General features: G+C 45.8%; 1 protein-coding gene across 1 annotated transcript in view; it reads right to left on the reverse strand.

Moving 5' to 3' along the window:
• LOC116989924 (nuclear factor 7, brain-like) overlaps nucleotides 1-7,408 on the reverse strand; it is a 16,103-nt gene extending 8,695 nt beyond the window's left edge. The window contains exons 1-5 of the mRNA XM_033047479.1: nucleotides 6,585-7,408; nucleotides 6,407-6,502; nucleotides 5,689-5,922; nucleotides 3,613-3,635; nucleotides 3,399-3,517 (exon numbers count right to left, since the gene is read on the reverse strand). Coding sequence (XP_032903370.1) covers nucleotides 3,399-3,517; nucleotides 3,613-3,635; nucleotides 5,689-5,922; nucleotides 6,407-6,502; nucleotides 6,585-6,995 — 883 coding nt within the window. The 5' untranslated portion in view covers nucleotides 6,996-7,408. The remainder of the gene's footprint in view (nucleotides 1-3,398; nucleotides 3,518-3,612; nucleotides 3,636-5,688; nucleotides 5,923-6,406; nucleotides 6,503-6,584) is intronic.
• Between the last annotated feature and the right edge of the window lie 11,021 nt (nucleotides 7,409-18,429).

Raw genomic sequence — 18,429 nt, forward strand, 5'->3', positions numbered from 1 at the left:
GTGACAGAGAGACAGAGAGACAGAGAGACAGCAGAGGGCGAGACTGAAGGAGGGGCGGCTTCCACCACTGAAAAATGTCGGGATTGAATGGCCCTTGTGCAACACAGAATGTGTGGAGGCTCGCGATTGTAGGGTCGCTGAAGGAGAGGAGATTCATGGGTGGAAATGATCCTGGACCTGTAACCCAGAATTCATTCATCTCAGGCTAAACCAATATATGGGCTTTCATGGGGCATTGGACATGTTCCCTCATGGTGGGCGAGTGGTGAAAGAGAAGGCATATGATATCCGATATGACCTGGATAATTGGATCCAAGATTGACTTGGTTTAAGGAGGCAGAGGGTATTGGCATCAGGATAGTTTTGTGAATGAAAGGTATGGAATGGTAGTGGCTATCTGTACGCAGTGGTCTTCAGCAGGGATCTGTCCTGGGATTGTTGCTGGTTATGATATATATTAACGACCACTTTCCGTGCCGTAGGCATGCGAAGTACATTTAGAAACATAGAAAATAGGTGCAGGAGTAGGCCATTCGGCCCTTCGAGCCTGCATCGCCATTCGATATGATCATGGCTGATCATCCAACTCAGTATCCCATCCCTGCTTTCTCTCCATACCCCCTGATCCCTTTACCCACAAGGGCCACATCTAACCCCCTCTTCAATATAGCCAATTAACTGGCCTCAACTACCTTCTGTGGCAGAGAATTCCAGAGATTCACCACCCTCTGTGTAAAAAATGATTTCCTCATCTCGATTTGTAATGACATGGAAATTGTTGGTGCTCTGGGTCGCGTGGAAGGCTATCAAGGCTGGTCAGCCTCACTTGGTGTATTGTGTGCAGGTCGCCATGCTCAAGGAAGGATGTGTTTGTGCTGCAGAGGGAACAGAGGAGATTCATCGGGTCTGAGTCTGATTCATTGATTCATTGAGTGTGAAGCAGGGTCTCGACCCGAAACATCACCCATTCCATCTCTCCATAGATGCCTCCTGTCCCGCTGAGTTACTCCAGCATTTTGTGTCTACCTTCGATTTAAACCAGTACCTGCACTTCCTTCCTACAAAGATTCATCGGGATGTTGCTTGTGTTGGTGGACTTTCGTTACAGGGAGAAATTCGGCACAAGATCTCAATTTCCAGGTGTATGTGTGTAAGAGGATCTTTGTCTGGACAAATAATTGGGTGTTTTCCACCCAGAAAAAGCCTAGACTGAGGTGGATGCTAGTTTCCCTGACAAATCTAATTCAAGCAATGCCTCAACATGATAGACTGTTAATAACAGTGAACCTAGCGATTCCAACAGGGGGCAACACGGAATCACCAGAAACATCAGTCACTGATAAATCAGATCGAGTTATGGCACAAATTTCCCTCTGAAGATCGCCCATAATGTTGGTCACAATCCTGGTCAGCATATTGATACCACATTTCAATACTTATAAGGTCATAATATCATGTGATAGCAGTAGAATTAGGCCATTCGGCCCTTCATAGCAAAAGGATTTGAGTATAGGAGCAGGGAGGTTCTACTGCAGTTGTACAGGGTCTTGGTGAGACCACACCTGGAGTATTGCGTACAGTTTTGGTCTCCTAATCTGAGGAAAGACATTCTTGCCATAGAGGGAGTACAGAGAAGGTTCACCAGACTGATTCCTGGGATGTCAGGACTTTCATATGAAGAAAGACTGGATAGACTCGGTCTGTACTCGTTAGAATTTAGAAGATTGAGGGGGAATCTTATAGAAACGTACAAAATTCTTAAGGGGTTGGACAGGCTAGATGCAGGAAGATTGTTCCCGATGTTGGGGAAGTCCAGAACAAGGGGTCACAGTTTAAGGATAAAGGGGAAATCTTTTAAGACCGAGACGAGGAAAAGTTTTTTCACACAGAGAGTGGTGAATCTCTGGAATTCTCTCCCGCAGAAGGTAGTTGAGGCCAGTTCATTGGCTATATTTAAGAGGGAGTTGGATGTGGCCCTTGTGGCTAAAGGGATCAGGGGGTATGGAGAGATGGCAGGAACAGGATACTGAGTTGGATGATCAGCCATGATCAAATTGAATGGCCGAATGGCCTACTCCTGCACCTATTTTCTATGTTTCTATGTTTCTATCAAGAACTCTGCCATTCAATAATGGTTGATCTACCTCTCCCTCCTAAATCCATTCTCCAAACTTCTCCTCAAAACTTCTGACACCTGTACTAATCAAAAATCTATCTATCTATCTATCACTGCCTTAAAAATATCCACTGAGATGGTGGTGAATCTGTGAAATTCTTTGTCAGAGAAGGCTGTGGAGCCTACGTCAGTGGATATTTTTACTCAAAAAATGTATCCTCATCTCCTTCCTAAAGAAAGTCCTTTAATTCTGAGGCTGTGACCTCTAGTCCTAAACTCTCCCACTAGTGGAAACATCCTCTCCACATCCACTCTAATCAAGCCTTTTACTATTCTGTATGTTTCATTGCAGTCCCCCCTCATTCTTCTAAACGCCAGCGAGAACAGGCCCAGTGCTGACAAAAGCTCATCATAGGTTAACCTCTTCATTCCTGGGATCATTCTTGTAAACCTCCTCAGGCCCTTCTCCAGAGCCAGCACATCCTTCCTCAGTTATGGTGTCCAAAATTGCTCACAGTATTCCAAATGCGGTCTTACCAGCGCCTTATAGAATCTCAGCATTACGTTCAGGTTTTTGTATACAAGCCCTCTTGACTTTGCTTTCTTTACTACCAATTCCACTTGAAGATTAACTTTTTGGGACAAATTTCTAACTAGATTCAGTTAAATCCATTTAATATCAACTGAACAAGTAACTGGGTGTTTTCGTCTGAGACAAAATTCCTGGCTGAGGTCAATACTAGTTTGTCTGACGCGACTCATTCATACAATGCCTCAATGTAGTGGAGAATTAATGACAATGATGTCCGTATCTCCAGCAGGGGGGCAGAGCTGAGTTAACCAAAGTCAGTAGTCACTGACAGGACAAGCAGGACCAGTGACACATATATCCTTCTCTGATGGAACCCGCATTTTTATGACAATCTTGGTCATCAAATTCCTACATGTTTTCAAAATCTCTGATTTAATTAAGTCACGTTTACTTTGCTGGTTACCTGGTAGAATTCAAATTCGTATCGTGACGTGTTTCTGCGGATGGGGTTAAGATGTTTTAGTTCATCTAGCAGTCTGTGTCTTGGTTGTATTGTGCTCCTGTGTTGTATGTGTTCAGGGTTCTGACATCTCCAGCTGACCACTTGACTGTGAAGCTTCCCAACAGGTGAGATTGGTGCTGGTATAAAACTTTAGTTCCCCTTCAGTTCATCATTACAGTCAATCTTTGCATCTATTTACAACTTAAATATGTCACCCACATGAGAAGTAAGGAATCCATATGTTTTACCTTGATGAATCGCAACAATGGGTTCTCTCAACACTGCGTTCAACCAGAAGAGGTGTTTGAATTTTTCATCCAGTATGGCACCATCTCTTAGTGACAATGTCTGGAACGCATCACTATTTCTGCAAATATTAAATAACCGGTTATAACCTGCTCGTCGACATGTTTATGTGACTTTACAGATCCGTGCAGAGTTTAACTGAAGAGCATGTCCTACCTCCTCTTGCGACCAGCTTCCTCCTGAAATAAATAAAGCAGAAATTGACGGAGGGAACAGCAACTTCACGCAAGTTATTTCACATTGTTGAAAATTTCCATTTTCTGACTCGCGCTCACGTTGTCACACAGAGGACATTACACTGATGGAACCAATGCAGGAGGTATGATGAATCTTTGTGACATTTATGCTATAACTCAGAGGACGAAATGTGCAGGAAAGTCTGGACGTGTTTTGAATTTTCTGCTGAACAATGTCATGAGGTCACAAGTGATAGGAACAGTATTATACCATTCGGCCCATCAAGTCTACTCCACTATTCAATCATGGCTGACCCATCTCTCTCTCTCCTCCTATCCCCATTCTCCTGTCGTGTCCCCTTAACCTCTGACACGCGTAGTATTCTAGAATCGAAATATATCTGCCTTAAAAATATCCACTGACTTGGCCTCCATAGCCATCTGTTGAAAATAAATTCCACAGATTCACCTTCCTCTGACTAAAATTCCTTCTTATCTTCTTCGAGGAACGTCCTTTAATTCTGAAGCTCTGACCTCTTGTCCTAGACTCTCCAACTAGTGGAAACAGCCTCTCCACATCCACTCTATCCAAGCCTTTCATTCTTCAGTCAGTTTCAATGATGTCACCGCTCATTTCTCTAAACCCCAGCGAGTACAGGCCCAGTGTCGAAAAATGCTTATCATATGTTACCCAACAATAAGGTGTTAATCATGATTGGTTGGAGGGATTTAAGATTAACGATGGATTAGATTGTGTGTGGATGGAGAATGTATCACCGGTTCTGCAGATACCAAAACACAAATGTAAAATTCAAAGTGGCCTGGAGCAAATCCTGTCAGAAATTCAGTGATCAGAATGTGGAGTAAATCAGCGGGTTAGGCAGCATCTCTGGAGAGAAGGAACGAGTAAACGCTGCTCTTTCTTAGTGAGAATCTGGTGCAGTTCAGCAAACTGGGTTGTGATCTGTGACTGAAAGTTGTTGTGTGACTGATCCTGTCAGATGAAAGGTGAAGATCAATATATTATGTCATTCTCCTGCATATCTTCACGAAATGGAAGGTCGCATAGGCAACCCAATGTCGAGACATGGAGTGTAGACAAAGGCCCTTTGGCCCACAATGCCCATGCTTGCCACTGTACCTACCTACACCGCTCCCATTTGTTTGCATTTAATCCGTAGCTTTCATTATCCTGGCAATTCAGGGCTTGTCTAAAAGCTACTGGAATGTTGTGAAAGTAATCTGCATTATCCTCCTTTCTATTCCCACAATCCAATTCCTTGTACCCTATTCTATTTCACATGCCCATTAATTCCCACTCATTCGCCCTCCACTCACATTCACTGTCCATGTCAGTACACTGCTCCCAATACCATGTGCTCTAATTTTGCCCACTAATCTCCCATGTGGGACCTTAAAGGCTTTCTGAAAGTGCAAGTACACTACATCCACTGACTCTCCCATCTCCATTTTCCTAGTTACATCCTCAAAAAATTTCAGAAGATTAGTCAAGCATGATTTCCCCTTCGTTGCTGACTCGGACAGATCCTGTTACTGCTATCCAAATGTGCCTCTATTTCATCTTTTATAATTTACTCCAGCATCTTCCCCACAACTGATGTCAGGGTAACTGGTCTATAATTCCCTGTTTTCTCTCTCCCTCCTTTCTTAAAAAGTGGGATAACATGAGCTACCCTCCTATCTACAGCAACTGATCCTGAAACTATAGAACATTGGAAAATTATCACCAATGCGCCCACGATTTCTAGAGCCACTTCCTTAAGTACCCTGGGATGCAGACCATCAGGTCCTGGGGAGAAGGCAGGAGAATGGAGTTGAAAATGTGAGCAAGATCAGCTATGATTGAATGGCGGAGTAGACTTGATGGGCCGAATGGTCTTTTTCATCTACAATGAATTATGAGATAGCACAGCATGTTTCTACGAGGGATGTTGGATAAATATAGGAATTGATAAAAGTTGCATTTGCACAAATATATCGCTCCCAATATTGGGACTGCAGTTTCATTGAACGAGATTGAAACATAACCCCTGACCTTCAAAAATGACACGATGTCTGTTTGTTCCATTCGCCCCTGCAGCTTTGAGAGTTCCTCCTCAATAGAGTTTAAATTCTCTTGAATGTCTTGAAGATTTTTCTCCATTGGACTTAGAATCTTCTCCTCATCCTCCTTGATCTCTCCGAGAATGCGCTGCTCTTTCTTCACGAGAATCTGGTGCAGTTCAGCAAACTGAGATGTGACGTGAGACTTGAGGCTTTGTGACTGCTCCTGTCAAATGAAAGGTGAAGATTGATCGATTATATTTCTGTATTCTATTTCGTTGTGAAGTAGTAGGTGACCATTTGGCACATCGATATCTATGCTGTTCCTTAGAATAATCCCATTAATCTCATTTCCTCCCGTTTCCCTGAAACACAATGGCCCTCACGTCCACATTAACTCCCACCGACTCCGAGTGTGTATGTGGGGGGGGGGGGTTAAGGGGAGATTTGTACCAGGGGAGGGATTGTGTGTGGGGGGGGGGGGGGGGCGGGGGCGGGGGTAAGGGGAGTGTTGTACTGGGGGAAGGGTAGAGAGCGGGGGGAAGGGGACATGGAAGCGTCACGTGGACAATACCAGAAGTCAGGGTCGAACCGAATCCACCGGAGCAGTGAAACAGCGCAACTAACTGCTGCCACGCTACGCTGTAGTGCATTAACCAAAATACAAAACTACACAACACGATCAGAAATGCCACACAACAAGGCCTCACCCGCACTTGGGAAATCTTCTGCTTCTGTTGCTCTTCCATTTCCTGGATGGCTGATTTATTTGTTGTCAGAGATTGTATGGATGATTTAACCTGATCCTGGGAATCAGAGAGAAAGGAGGTTAGACAATAAACATTCAATATACTTTCAAGCAAGTGATCGTAGTCGGTTTGCTTTTACCTTGTAGGTTTCAACAGCTTCTTTAACCGGCATGAAACTGTGAGACTTGTGTTCCCGCCCAACTGCACAAATCACACAGATCAGTTTCTTGTCAGTTTCACAAAACAGCTTCAGTTCTTCCTGATGTTCCTCGCAGTGATGTTTACTTTCCTTCTCTTCCGTATTCAGGCTCAGTGTTCGAGCTTTCTCAGACATTCTCGCCAAGGCCCGACTAACCCTGAGGCTGCGGTCAGCAAACTCCTCTCTACATTCCGGGCAGGAGTTTTTCTCCTCCCTGTCCCAACTCTGTGTGATACAGGAGCGGCAGAAGTAGTGCCCACACTCCAGTGACACCGGATCGGTGAAGAAATCCAGGCAGATGGGACAAATTGTCTCCTCTGTTAAATTCTCGACCTGCTCTTTAGAAGCCATTTTAACTCCTGCCACTTCCTGGTTTGAAACTGCTTTCACTGATTGGGAGTTGCTGATCCCTTGTGATCCCTCTGTACCGCGAGTGTCTACAGCGCACGCTGCCGTCTCCAGCACATTTGCTGTAGGTTTTCAGGGTGAACGTGTTCTAGGTGACCGTGTCCTGACCTCAAATACCCATGGAGGGTTTAGTGAGATGTTAAACTGACCGGTATATAAATGTAAACGCAGGGAATGTTATGGGACAGTTTAGAGCAGGACAGAAAAAAGAAACTAACTGGGGTGTAAAACGATGGTTAAATATAAACTTAGAGTGAAGTCAAGTCGGATTTATTGTCATCTGTACAAGTACTGCGATGAACAGCTGCGATGAAAATCACATCGCCGTTTCAGCAGCATCACACGCACACATACTCAGTGCTTCACACAATATTAATCCAGTGAAGCTGCCGGACCCGCTGAATCACTACAGTGGTTTTTTCCAATCCTTTTGTGTATTAACCCGAGTCTGCAGTACTTTGTTTCGACATGATGCCCTCCTCAGCCTGCACCCGACCCATATCCCTCTATTCCATGCACTTCAATGTGCTTATCTGAAAGCCAATTAAACGCAACCATCGTATCAGCCGCCACCACACACCCGGCAATGTGTTCCTGGCCCCCACTACTGTGTATAAATAACTTGCACCCCAACACCTCTATTGAACTGTGCTTCTATCACCCTACAGCTCTGCCCTCTAGTCTTGGACGTTTCCATCCTGGGAAAAGGGTTCTGGCTCACTTCCATTTTAACCCACTCCATCTCCCAAGCCACAGCGGGAACTGTACATCTCCTCTGTCACCTCATCCAATCTCACCATTCTGTCGCCCAAATTCTCCTTCAAGACCAAGGGGCGATCAGCGCATCCCTCGTTCAATTTATTGAGTTGCCTTCGACGCCCATGTGTGTTCTTTTTAGTTTTGTTTAGAGATACAACGCGGAAACAGGCCATTCGGCCAACCGAGTCCGCACCCACCAGCGATCCCCACACATTAACACTACCCCAGGGACTATTTTACATTTACACCAAGCCAATTAACCTACAAACCTGTAAGTCTTTGGAGCGTGGGAGGAAACCGAAGATCTCCACGCATCATGGGGAGAACGTACAAATTCCGTACAGACACCACCCGTACTCAGGATCGGGCCCGAGTCTCTGGGGCTGTGAGGCAGCACCTCTAGCGCCGCGCCACCGTGTTATTCCATTCATTGTGTTGCCTTCGGTGCCCATGGCTGTTCTCTTTACCTATGTGGAATAACAATGCTGTGGGGTGACTGCGCGGAACAAGGTACCTGTTCTATCTTTAAGAGTGACCCAGAGCTTACACGTACCTGTCATCAATTCACCATTTCATTCCCACCCGCTTCTCCATGTCTGGATTAATGAAATATTGCAACCAGGCTCAACATTAGTAATTTGACTGGTAAGGGTGTCAGCGGTTATGGGGTGAAAGAATGAGAATGGGGTTGAGAGGGAAAGATACATGAGCCAGGATTGAGTAGCGGAGTAGACATGATGCGCCTTGTTGCCTAATTCTGCTCCTATAACTTATGAACTTATGAGCTTACTGTATGAACACAAACTGGAGCAACAACACGTTATGAACTAACGGGGCAAAGTACAACTTCAGAAAGGAACAACAAATTCAATATTTTGATATAATTATCCAGTTCTTGTGTCTCTCATTCTCAGGTTCCGCCCTCTTTTAATCGCTATATAATTAAAAGTCTGTGTCTTGTGTGTGTGTGTGTGTGTGTGTGTGTGTGTGTGTGTGTGTGTGTGTGTGTGTGTGTGTGTGTGCGTGCGTGCGTGCGTGCGTGCGTGCGTGCGTGTGTGTGTGTGTGTGTGTGTGTGTGTGTGTGCGTAAATAGGAAAATGGACAAGGGAGAGCCAGTGGATGTAGTGTACCTGGGCTTTAAGAAAGCATTTGATAAGGTCCCACATAGGGGATTAGTGGGCAAAATTAGGGCACATGGTATTGGGGGTAGAGTGCTGACATGGATAGAAAATTGGTTGGCAGACAGGAAACAAAGAGTAGGGATTAACGGATCCCCTTCAGAATGGCAGGCAGTGACAATAGACAGTAGACAATAGACAATAGACAATATGTGCAGGAGTAGGCCATTCGGCCCTTCGAGCCAGCACCGTCATTCAATGTGATCATGGCTGATCATCCCCAATCAGTACCCCGTTCCTGCCTTCTCCCCATATCCCCTGACTCCGCTATTTTTAAGAGATTGTTACTAGTGGGGTACCGCAAGGCTCGGCGCTGGGACCGAGGCTATTTACAATATACACCAATGATTTGGATGAAGGGATTCAAAGCAACGTTAGCAAATTTGCAGATGACACATAGCTGGGTGGCAATGTGAACTGTGAGGAGGATGCTATGAGAATGCAGCGTGACTTGGACAGGTTGCGGGAGTGGGCAGATGCATGGCAGATGCAGTTTAATGCAGATAAATGTGAGGTAATCCACTTTGGTAGCAAAAACAGGAAGGCAGATTACTATCTAAATGGCGTCAAGTTGGGAAAAGGGGATGTACAACGGGATCTGGGGGTCCTTGTTCATCATTCTATGAAAGTAAGCACGCAGATCCAGCAAGCAGTGAAGAAAGCCTTTATAACAAGAGGAGTCGAGTATCGGGACAAAGAGGTCCTTCTGCAGTTGTACAGGGCCCTAGTGAGACCACACCTGGAGTATTGTGTGCAATTTTGGTCCCCTAATGTGAGGAAGGACATTCTTGCAATTGAGGGAGTCCAACGTATGTTTACAAGGTTAATTCCCGGGATGCCGGGAATGTCATATGCTGAGAGAATGGAGCGGCTGGGCTTGTACACTCTGGAATTTAGAAGGATGAGAGGATATCTTTTTGAAACATATAAGATTATTAAGGGTTTGGACACACTAGGGCAGGAAACATGTTCCCGATGTTGGGGGAGTCCAGAACCAGGGGCCACAGTTTAAGAATAAGGGTTGGCCATTTAGAACGGAGACGAGGAAACAATTTTTCTCACAGAGAGGTGTGAGTCTGGGGAATTCTCTGCCTCAGAGGGCGATAGAGGCCGGTTCTCTGGATACTTTCAAGAGAGAGCTATATAAGGCTCTTCAGGATAGCGGAGTCAGTGGATATGGGGAGAAGGCAGGAACGGGGTACTGATTGTGGATGATCAGCCATGATCACATTGAATGGCGGTGCCGGCTCGAAGGGCCGAATGGCCTACTCCTGCACCTATTGTCTATTGTCTATTGGTGATAACGTCGTAAAAGTATACTGTCCCGGACTCTTAACTGAGATAAACTCCCACCCTCCCGGGGATGGGGCGGGCGGGGAGAGGGGGTGGAGGGGAGGCGGATGTATCTAACTCGTCATCCAACCGCCCGATGCTCCATACTCCAGTCCAATGGGTAAGGATTTGGGGGGAGGGGGAAGAGGGGGGAGGGGAGGTTGGTAGAAGGCAAGATTTTGTTTAACATAGTGACACAGAGGCTGGTAACTGATTTAGAAAGGAACAGGTTAATAGATACCACAATGCATAAAGCAGGAATCCCAGGTTTCACAGGTTGCTTCGAACACATTAGTGTAATATTGGACCTGATTCAACAGCCAAGCTCGAGAGCAGAGATTTGCATGTAGTGTTTTTGGACCTGACAAACACGCTTGGATCTGAGCCATATAGATTTATTTGGAGTGCTGTTGATTTATTTAGTGTTCCAGCATTCACAGTAAATTTAGTGAAAGCATAGGTTAAGCACGGACAGTGGATAAACTGGGGGAAATGTAGAAAAGAGGAGGTTTAGCTGGAGGGACCAGTGGTGCATGGAGGCGGGTCGTGTAAGTTTCCTTGTCAGGGCTATTTATAATGTGCTGCCATCACCGCAGAACATCAAGCAATGGGTGGGTGGGGACCCGACATGTTCCTTGTGTTCAAAGGTGACAACTTTGACGCATATATTATCAGAAGGTAGACAAAAATGCTGGAGAAAGTCCGGGGGTGCAGCAGCATCTGTGGAGCGAAGGAAATAGGCAATGTTTCGGGCCGAAGCCCTACTTCAGACTGTTATCAGTATGTGGGGTTAGTCTTTCTCAGGGTCTGTATACCTGGCGGCATAACCAAGTTTTGAAGTGCATAGCTGTACCAATTGAGAGGAGGAGAGTACAGGTGAATTCAGTAGGCATCAGGATGGGAGTGTAGCTATTCATTGTGTTCCTGTGGAGGAGAAAGATCGAGGAGGGAGGTTTACAGACAGGTATGAGTTAGTCCAGTTACGGGGAGCCAATGATCGGGAGATGCGGGTAGATTTAACCCTAACCCTAACCCTAACCCAAATTTCCTTGTTCCACAGGGAATAATTACTTGTAGTTTGAGGCCTGATATAGTGTTATATCAGTTAGTCAGCGGAGAGTGTATTTTATAGAACTGACGGTGCCTTGGGAGAACTTGCTGGATGAGGCTTATAAAAGTAAAAGTCTTAGATATGTAGAGTTGGCAGCAGAAGTTGAGCAGCGAGGATGGAGAGCAAGAGGCATCCGGTAAAGATGGGCTGTAGAGGATTCATAGCGAGATCAACCACGTCGCTATTTGGAGAGCTAGGAATTTGCAGACAGAGTCTACATCAGGCTGCAGAGCAAATGTCAGAGGCAGCAGAGGAAGGCAGTAGGTGGGTTTGGTGGAGAAGAAATAGTGTCAGTTGGAGGCAGAAAGAAAACATATGACATGTTATAAAAAATATATTGTCAAGCATATTGGTTGAGAAAAGACATACAAGGATGTTGCCAGGATTAGAGGGTGTGAGCTACAGGGAGAGGTTGAGTAGACTGGGTCTCTATTCCATGGAGCGCAGGAGGATGAGGGGAGATCTTATAGAGGTGCAAGCTCTGTACAGACAGCACCCGTAGTCAGGATCGAACTCAGGTCTCTAGGTAGGTGAATCAGGAACCAGAGGATATACTGTAGGTTTAAGGTGAAGGGGGAAGATTTCATAGGAAACTGAGGGGTAACCTTTTCACACAAAAGGTGGTGAAAATATATGGAATAACATAGTTGAGGCTGGCACTATCCCATCAGATAAGAAATAGTTAGACAGGTACATGGATAGGACAGGTTTGGAGGGATATGGACCAAGCGCAGGCAAGTAGGACTGGTGTAGGTGGGATATTGTTGGCCGGGTGTAGGCAAATTGGACTGAAGGGCCCTTTTCCACACTATTAATTTATGACTATTACTCTATGACTATGACATGCAGGATGTGTATTTTTTTGTAATTGTAGTATGTGTAAGTGTATCCCGGTCTTATGCAAGGGATATATTTGTGATGTTACAAGCTAAATGACGGGCTAGGATTAGTGGAAGATAGGATGCAAGTCGACTGGGCTTGTACTCACTGGAATTTAGGATGAGAGAGGATCTTATAGAAACATATAAAACTCATAAAGGTTTGGATAGGTTTGATGCAGGCAAAAATGTTGGGGGAGTCCAGAACCAGGGGTCATAGTTTAAGAATCCGGGGGAGGCCATTTAGGACTGAGATGCAGAAAAACGTATGCACCGGAAAGTTGTGAATCTGTGGTATTCTCGGCCACAGAAGGCAGTGGAGGCCAATTCACTGGATGTATTCAAGAGAGAGTTAGATATTGCTCTTAGGGTTAACGCAATCAAGGGATATGGGGAGAAAGCAGGAATAAGGTACTGGTTTTGGATGATCTGCCATCATCATATTGAATGGCGGTGCTCGCTAGAAGGGCAGAATGGCCTACTCCTGCACCTATTTTCTATGTGTCTATGTTTGTACGTTTTTATGGTGACATTGTGGAGAGTGAATATATTTATCTGGGATGGAACAAGATTTTCATGAACTGGACCAATAGGCAGATTAAAACTGATTTATTGAACAGATAAAAGTGATGCAAGTTTGTAAAACAGGCCAGGGCAGATTTTTCCACACTAAATGGTATCGCCCTGTGTTATTTTTGGCAGACGAGAGAGGCATTGGAATGCAGACAAGCAGCTCCATGACAATTGCACCAGGGATGGACTGGGTGGTGACGAACGCGTTTGGCACATTTGCTTAGGTCCGTGAAGGTATGAAATACACGATTTGATACAACTGTACAAGACACTAGATTCAGGGACGGTTTCTTCCCATCTGTTATCAGGCAACTGAGTTGTGAATCTGCGGAATTATCTGCCACAGAGGCAGTGGAGGCCAATCCACTGGATGGTTTCAAGAGAGTTAGATTTGATCCTAGTGCTAAAGGAATTAAGGGATATGGGGGGGAAATGCCGGAACGGGGTACTGATTTTAGATGATCAGCCATGATCATATTGAATGGCGGTGTTGGTTCGAAGGGCCGAATTGCCGACTCCTACGCCTATTTTTCATGCTTCTATCAAATATGAATGTACTGATTAATGACAAATTGGAGTGGGTTCTAAGATTTATCAACCACCATTCACCTTAGAGATCGATGCTATTCAGCCTCGAGATCTGTGCCACAATATGTCTCTGAATATGTTTTCTTGTGTTATTTGGTGTGTGCATGCCTGCGTGTGTGTTTGACGTTCTGTCCATGTAGCATGGAATAAAGATCACAAGTATAATATTAGCATAGGTACATAGAGATGAGAGGGTGTTTGTTCTTCTCTACCTGCATAGGTGGTTGCATGTTTTAATTAAAGTGGAGACAGGTCCTGTGGCCCAACTTGCTCGGGCCATTGAGTCAGAGAGTCACATCATCATACAGCACGGAAACTGGCCCTTCGGCCCAACTTCCCCATGTTGACCAAGTCATAGAGCCAAAGTGCCAACCAGCACAGAAACAGGCCCTTCGGCCCAACTTCCCCATGCCAACCAGGATGCCCCATCTACGCCTGTCCCACCTGCCCACGTTTGGCCCACATCCGGCTAAACCTTTCCTATCCATGGGCGTAGATTCATACAGCACAGACACAGGCCCTTCGGCCCAACTTCCCCGTGCCGGACAACATGCCCCATTGATGCTGATCCCAGCTGCCTGCGTTTGGACCACATCCCTCCAAATATTTCCTATCCATCCATGTACCTGTCCAAGTATCTTTCAAATGTGTTAGAGCACTGTTGTGTTTCGGTTGTATTAATAACTGAAGTCTTACACCATGATAAATGTCCAAAGACTTTATTAACGACAAAGCATTGATAACTGCATGCTAGCGCGTCTCTCTAATTCCAAGGGAAAACAGGCAGGGAGCAGTGCTGTAAAAGCAAGTGGGCGTAACTACTAAAGCATGAGTCATAACATGCGTGACACTGAGCTACAAGCACCTGCCCCAACTGGCCATTCGGCCCATCAAGTGTGCGTCCACCAGCAATCCCCGTACACTAACACTGGGGACAATTTAAATTACAAAAGCCACATTAACCTACAAAACCTTTACGTCATTAGAGGAAACCAGAGCGCCCGGAGGAAACCCTTGAAGTCACGGGGAGAACATACAAACTCCATACAGACAGCATCCGTAGTCAGGATCGAACACGGGTCTCTGGCGCTGTGAGGCAGCAAGTCTACCACTGCGCCACCGTGCCGCCCTCTTTCAGCTTGTTCCATATACCCACCACCCTTTGTGTGAGGTCAGGTCAGGTCAGGTCGGTGGGAGTTCCCCCGCCACGGGTTCCATGTAACCCCGTGCTACCTGCTCCATGGTCGGATAGTCGGCGACTAAACCGTCTCCCCCACTGATGGAAACATTTATGTAACTATTTCCTTGTGTATTCTATCTGTGTCTGCACAAGATTGTTTACCGAAACTGCCTAGGGCACAAGTAATTGACAGGTCTCGGTCAAGAGATTAAGAGTCTATCACAGAACTTGCAGAACGGCTAATCTTGCTCTGGTGTAACTTTCCACAGCTAAATGTTATTTCCTTTGAATTCTGAGTGTCCTTGTTCATTACCATTTGTCTGGATGCTTTTTTGTCTAAATCAATGTATAAAAGAGATGGTTTTCAGCATCTCACCATTCTGTCGCCCAAATTCTCCTTCAAGACCAAGTGGCGATCAGCGCATCCCTCGTTCAATTTATTGAGTTGCCTTCGACGCCCATGTGTGTTCTTTTTAGTTTTGTTTAGAGATACAACGCGGAAACAGGCCATTCGGCCAACCGAGTCCGCACCCACCAGCGACCCCCACACATTAACACTACCCCAGGGACTATTTTACATTTACACCAAGCCAATTAACCTACAAACCTGTAAGTCTTTGGAGCGTGGGAGGAAACCGAAGATCTCCACGCGGTCATGGGAAAACGTACAAATTCCGTACAGACACCACCCGTACTCAGGATCGGGCCCGAGTCTCTGGGGCTGTGAGGCAGTAACTCTAGCGCCGCGCCACCGTGTTATTCCATTCATTGTGTTGCATTCAGTGCCCATGGCTGTTCTCTTTACCTATGTGGAATAACAATGCTGTGGGGTGACTGCGCGGAACAAGATACCTGTTCTATCTTTAAGAGTGACCCTGAGCTTGCACGTACCTGTCATCAATTCACCATTTCATTCCCACCCGCTTCTCCGTGTCTGTATTAATGAAGTATTGCAACCAGGCTCAACATTAGTAATTTGACTGGTAAGGGTGTCAGCGGTTATGGGGTGAAAGAATGAGAATGGGGTTGAGAGGGAAAGATACATGAGCCAGGATTGAGTAGCGGAGTAGACATGATGCGCTTTGTTGCCTAATACTGCTCCTATAACTTATGAATTTATGAGCTTACTGTATGAACACAAACTGGAGCAACAACACGTTATGATCTAACGGGGCAAAGTAAAACTTCAGAAAGGAACAACAAATTCAATATTTTGATATAATTATCCAGTTCTTGTGTCTCTCATTCTCAGGTTCCGCCCTCTTTTAATCGCTATATAATTAAAAGTCTGTGTCTTGTGTGTGTGTGTGTGTGTGTGTGTGTGTGTGTGTGTGTGTGTGTGTGTGTGTGTGTGTGTGTGTGTGTGTGTGTGTGTGTGTGTGTGTGTGTGTGTGTGTGTGTGTGTGTGTGTGTGTAAATAGGAAAATGGACAAGGGAGAGCCAGTGGATGTAGTGTACCTGGACTTTCAGAAAGCATTTGATAAGGTCCCACATAGGGGATTAGTGGGCAAAATTAGGGCACATGGTATTGGGGGTAGAGTGCTGACATGGATAGAAAATTGGTTGGCAGACAGGAATCAAAGAGTAGGGATTAACGGGTCCCTTTCAGAATGGCAGGCAGTGACAATAGACAGTAGACAATAGACAATAGACAATATGTGCAGGAGTATGCCATTCGGCCCTTCGAGCCAGCACCGCCATTCAATGTGATCATGGCTGATCATCCCCAATCAGTTCCTGCCTTCTCCCCATATCCCCTGACTCCACTATTTTTAAGAGATGGTTACTAGTGGGGTACCGCAAGGCTCGGTGCTGGGACCGCAGCTATTTACAATATACACCAATGATTTGGATGAAGGGATTCAAAGTAACAGTAGCAAATTTGCAGATGACACATAGCTGGGTGGCAATGTGAACTGTGAGGAGGATGCTGTGAGAATGCAGCGTGACTTGGACAGGTTGGGGGAGTGGGCAGATGCATGGCAGATGCAGTTTAATGCAGATAAATGTGAGGTTATCCACTTTGGTAGCAAAAACAGGAAGGCAGATTACTATCTAAATGGCGTCGTTGGGAAAAGGGGATGTACAACGGGATCTGGGTGTCCTTGTTCATCATTCTATGAAAGTAAGCACGCAGATCCAGCAAGCAGTGAAGAAAGCCAATGCCATGTTGGCCTTTATCACAAGCGGAGTCGAGTATCGGGACAAAGAGGTCCTTCTGCAGTTGTACAGGGCCCTAGTGAGACCACACCTGGAGTATTGTGTGCAATTTTGGTCCCCTAATGTGAGGAAGGACATTCTTGCAATTGAGGGAGTCCAACGTATGTTTACAAGGTTAATTCCCGGGATGCCGGGAATGTCATATGCTGAGAGAATGGAGCGGCTGGGCTTGTACACTCTGGAATTTAGAAGGATGAGAGGATATATTTTTGAAACATATAAGATTATTAAGGGTTTGGACACACTAGGGGCAGGAAACATGTTCCCGATGTTGGGGGAGTCCAGAACCAGGGGCCACAGTTTAAGAATAAGGGGTTGGCCATTTAGAACGGAGACGAGGAAACAATTTTTCTCACAAAGAGGTGTGAGTCTGGGGAATTCTCTGCCTCAGAGGGCGATAGAGGCCGGTTCTCTGGATACTTTCAAGAGAGAGCTATATAAGGCTCTGCAGGATAGCGGAGTCAGTGGATATGGGGAGAAGGCAGGAACGGGGTACTGATTGTGGATGATCAGCCATGATCACATTGAATGGCGGTGCCGGCTCGAAGGGCCGAATGGCCTACTCCTGCACCTATTGTCTATTGTCTATTGGTGATAACGTCGTAAAAGTAAACTGTCCCGGATTCTTAACTGAGATAAACTCCCACCCTCCCGGGGATGGGGCGGGCGGGGAGAGGGGGTGCAGAGGAGGCGGATGCATCTAACTCGTCATCCAACCGCCCGATGCTCCATACTCCAGTCCGATGGGTAAGGATTTGGGGGGAGGGGGAAGAGGGGAGAGGGGAGGTTGGTAGAAGGCAAGATTTTGTTTAACATAGCGGCACAGAGGCTGGTAACTGAAAAGGAACAGGTTAATAGATACCACAATGCATAAAGCAGGAATCCCAGGTTTCACAGGTTGCTTCGAACACATTAGTGTAATATTGGACCTGATTCAACAGCCAAGCTCGAGAGGAGAGATTTGCATGTAGTGTTTTTGGACCTGACAAACACGCTTGGATCTGAGCCATATAGATTTATTTGGAGTGCTGTTGATTTATTTAGTGTTCCAGTATTCACAGTAAATTTAGTGAAAGCATAGGTTAAGCACGGACAGTGGATAAACTGGGGAAAGTGTAGAAAAGAGGAGGTTTAGCTGGAGGGACCAGTGGTGCATGGAGGCGGGTCGTGTAAGTTTCCTTGTCAGGGCTATTTATAATGTGCTGCCATCACCGCAGAACATCAAGCAATGGGTGGGTGGGGATCCGACATGTCCCTTGTATTCAAAGATGACAACTTTGACGCATATATTATCAGTAGACAAAAATGCTGGAGAAAGTCAGCGGGTGCAGCAGCATCTGTGGAGCGAAGGAAATAGGCAATGTTTCGGGCCGAAGCCCTACTTCAGACTGTTATCAGTATGTGGGGTTAGTCTTTCTCAGGGTCTGTGTCCCTGGCGGCATAACCAAGTTTTGAAGTGCATAGCTGCAGCAATTGAGAGGAGGAGAGCAGAGGTGAATTCAGTATGCATCAGGATGGGAGTGTAGCTATTCATTGCGTTCCTGGGGAAGATAAAGAT

This window comes from Amblyraja radiata, chromosome 30 (assembly GCF_010909765.2).
Source record: "Amblyraja radiata isolate CabotCenter1 chromosome 30, sAmbRad1.1.pri, whole genome shotgun sequence".
Taxonomy (NCBI): domain Eukaryota; kingdom Metazoa; phylum Chordata; class Chondrichthyes; order Rajiformes; family Rajidae; genus Amblyraja; species Amblyraja radiata.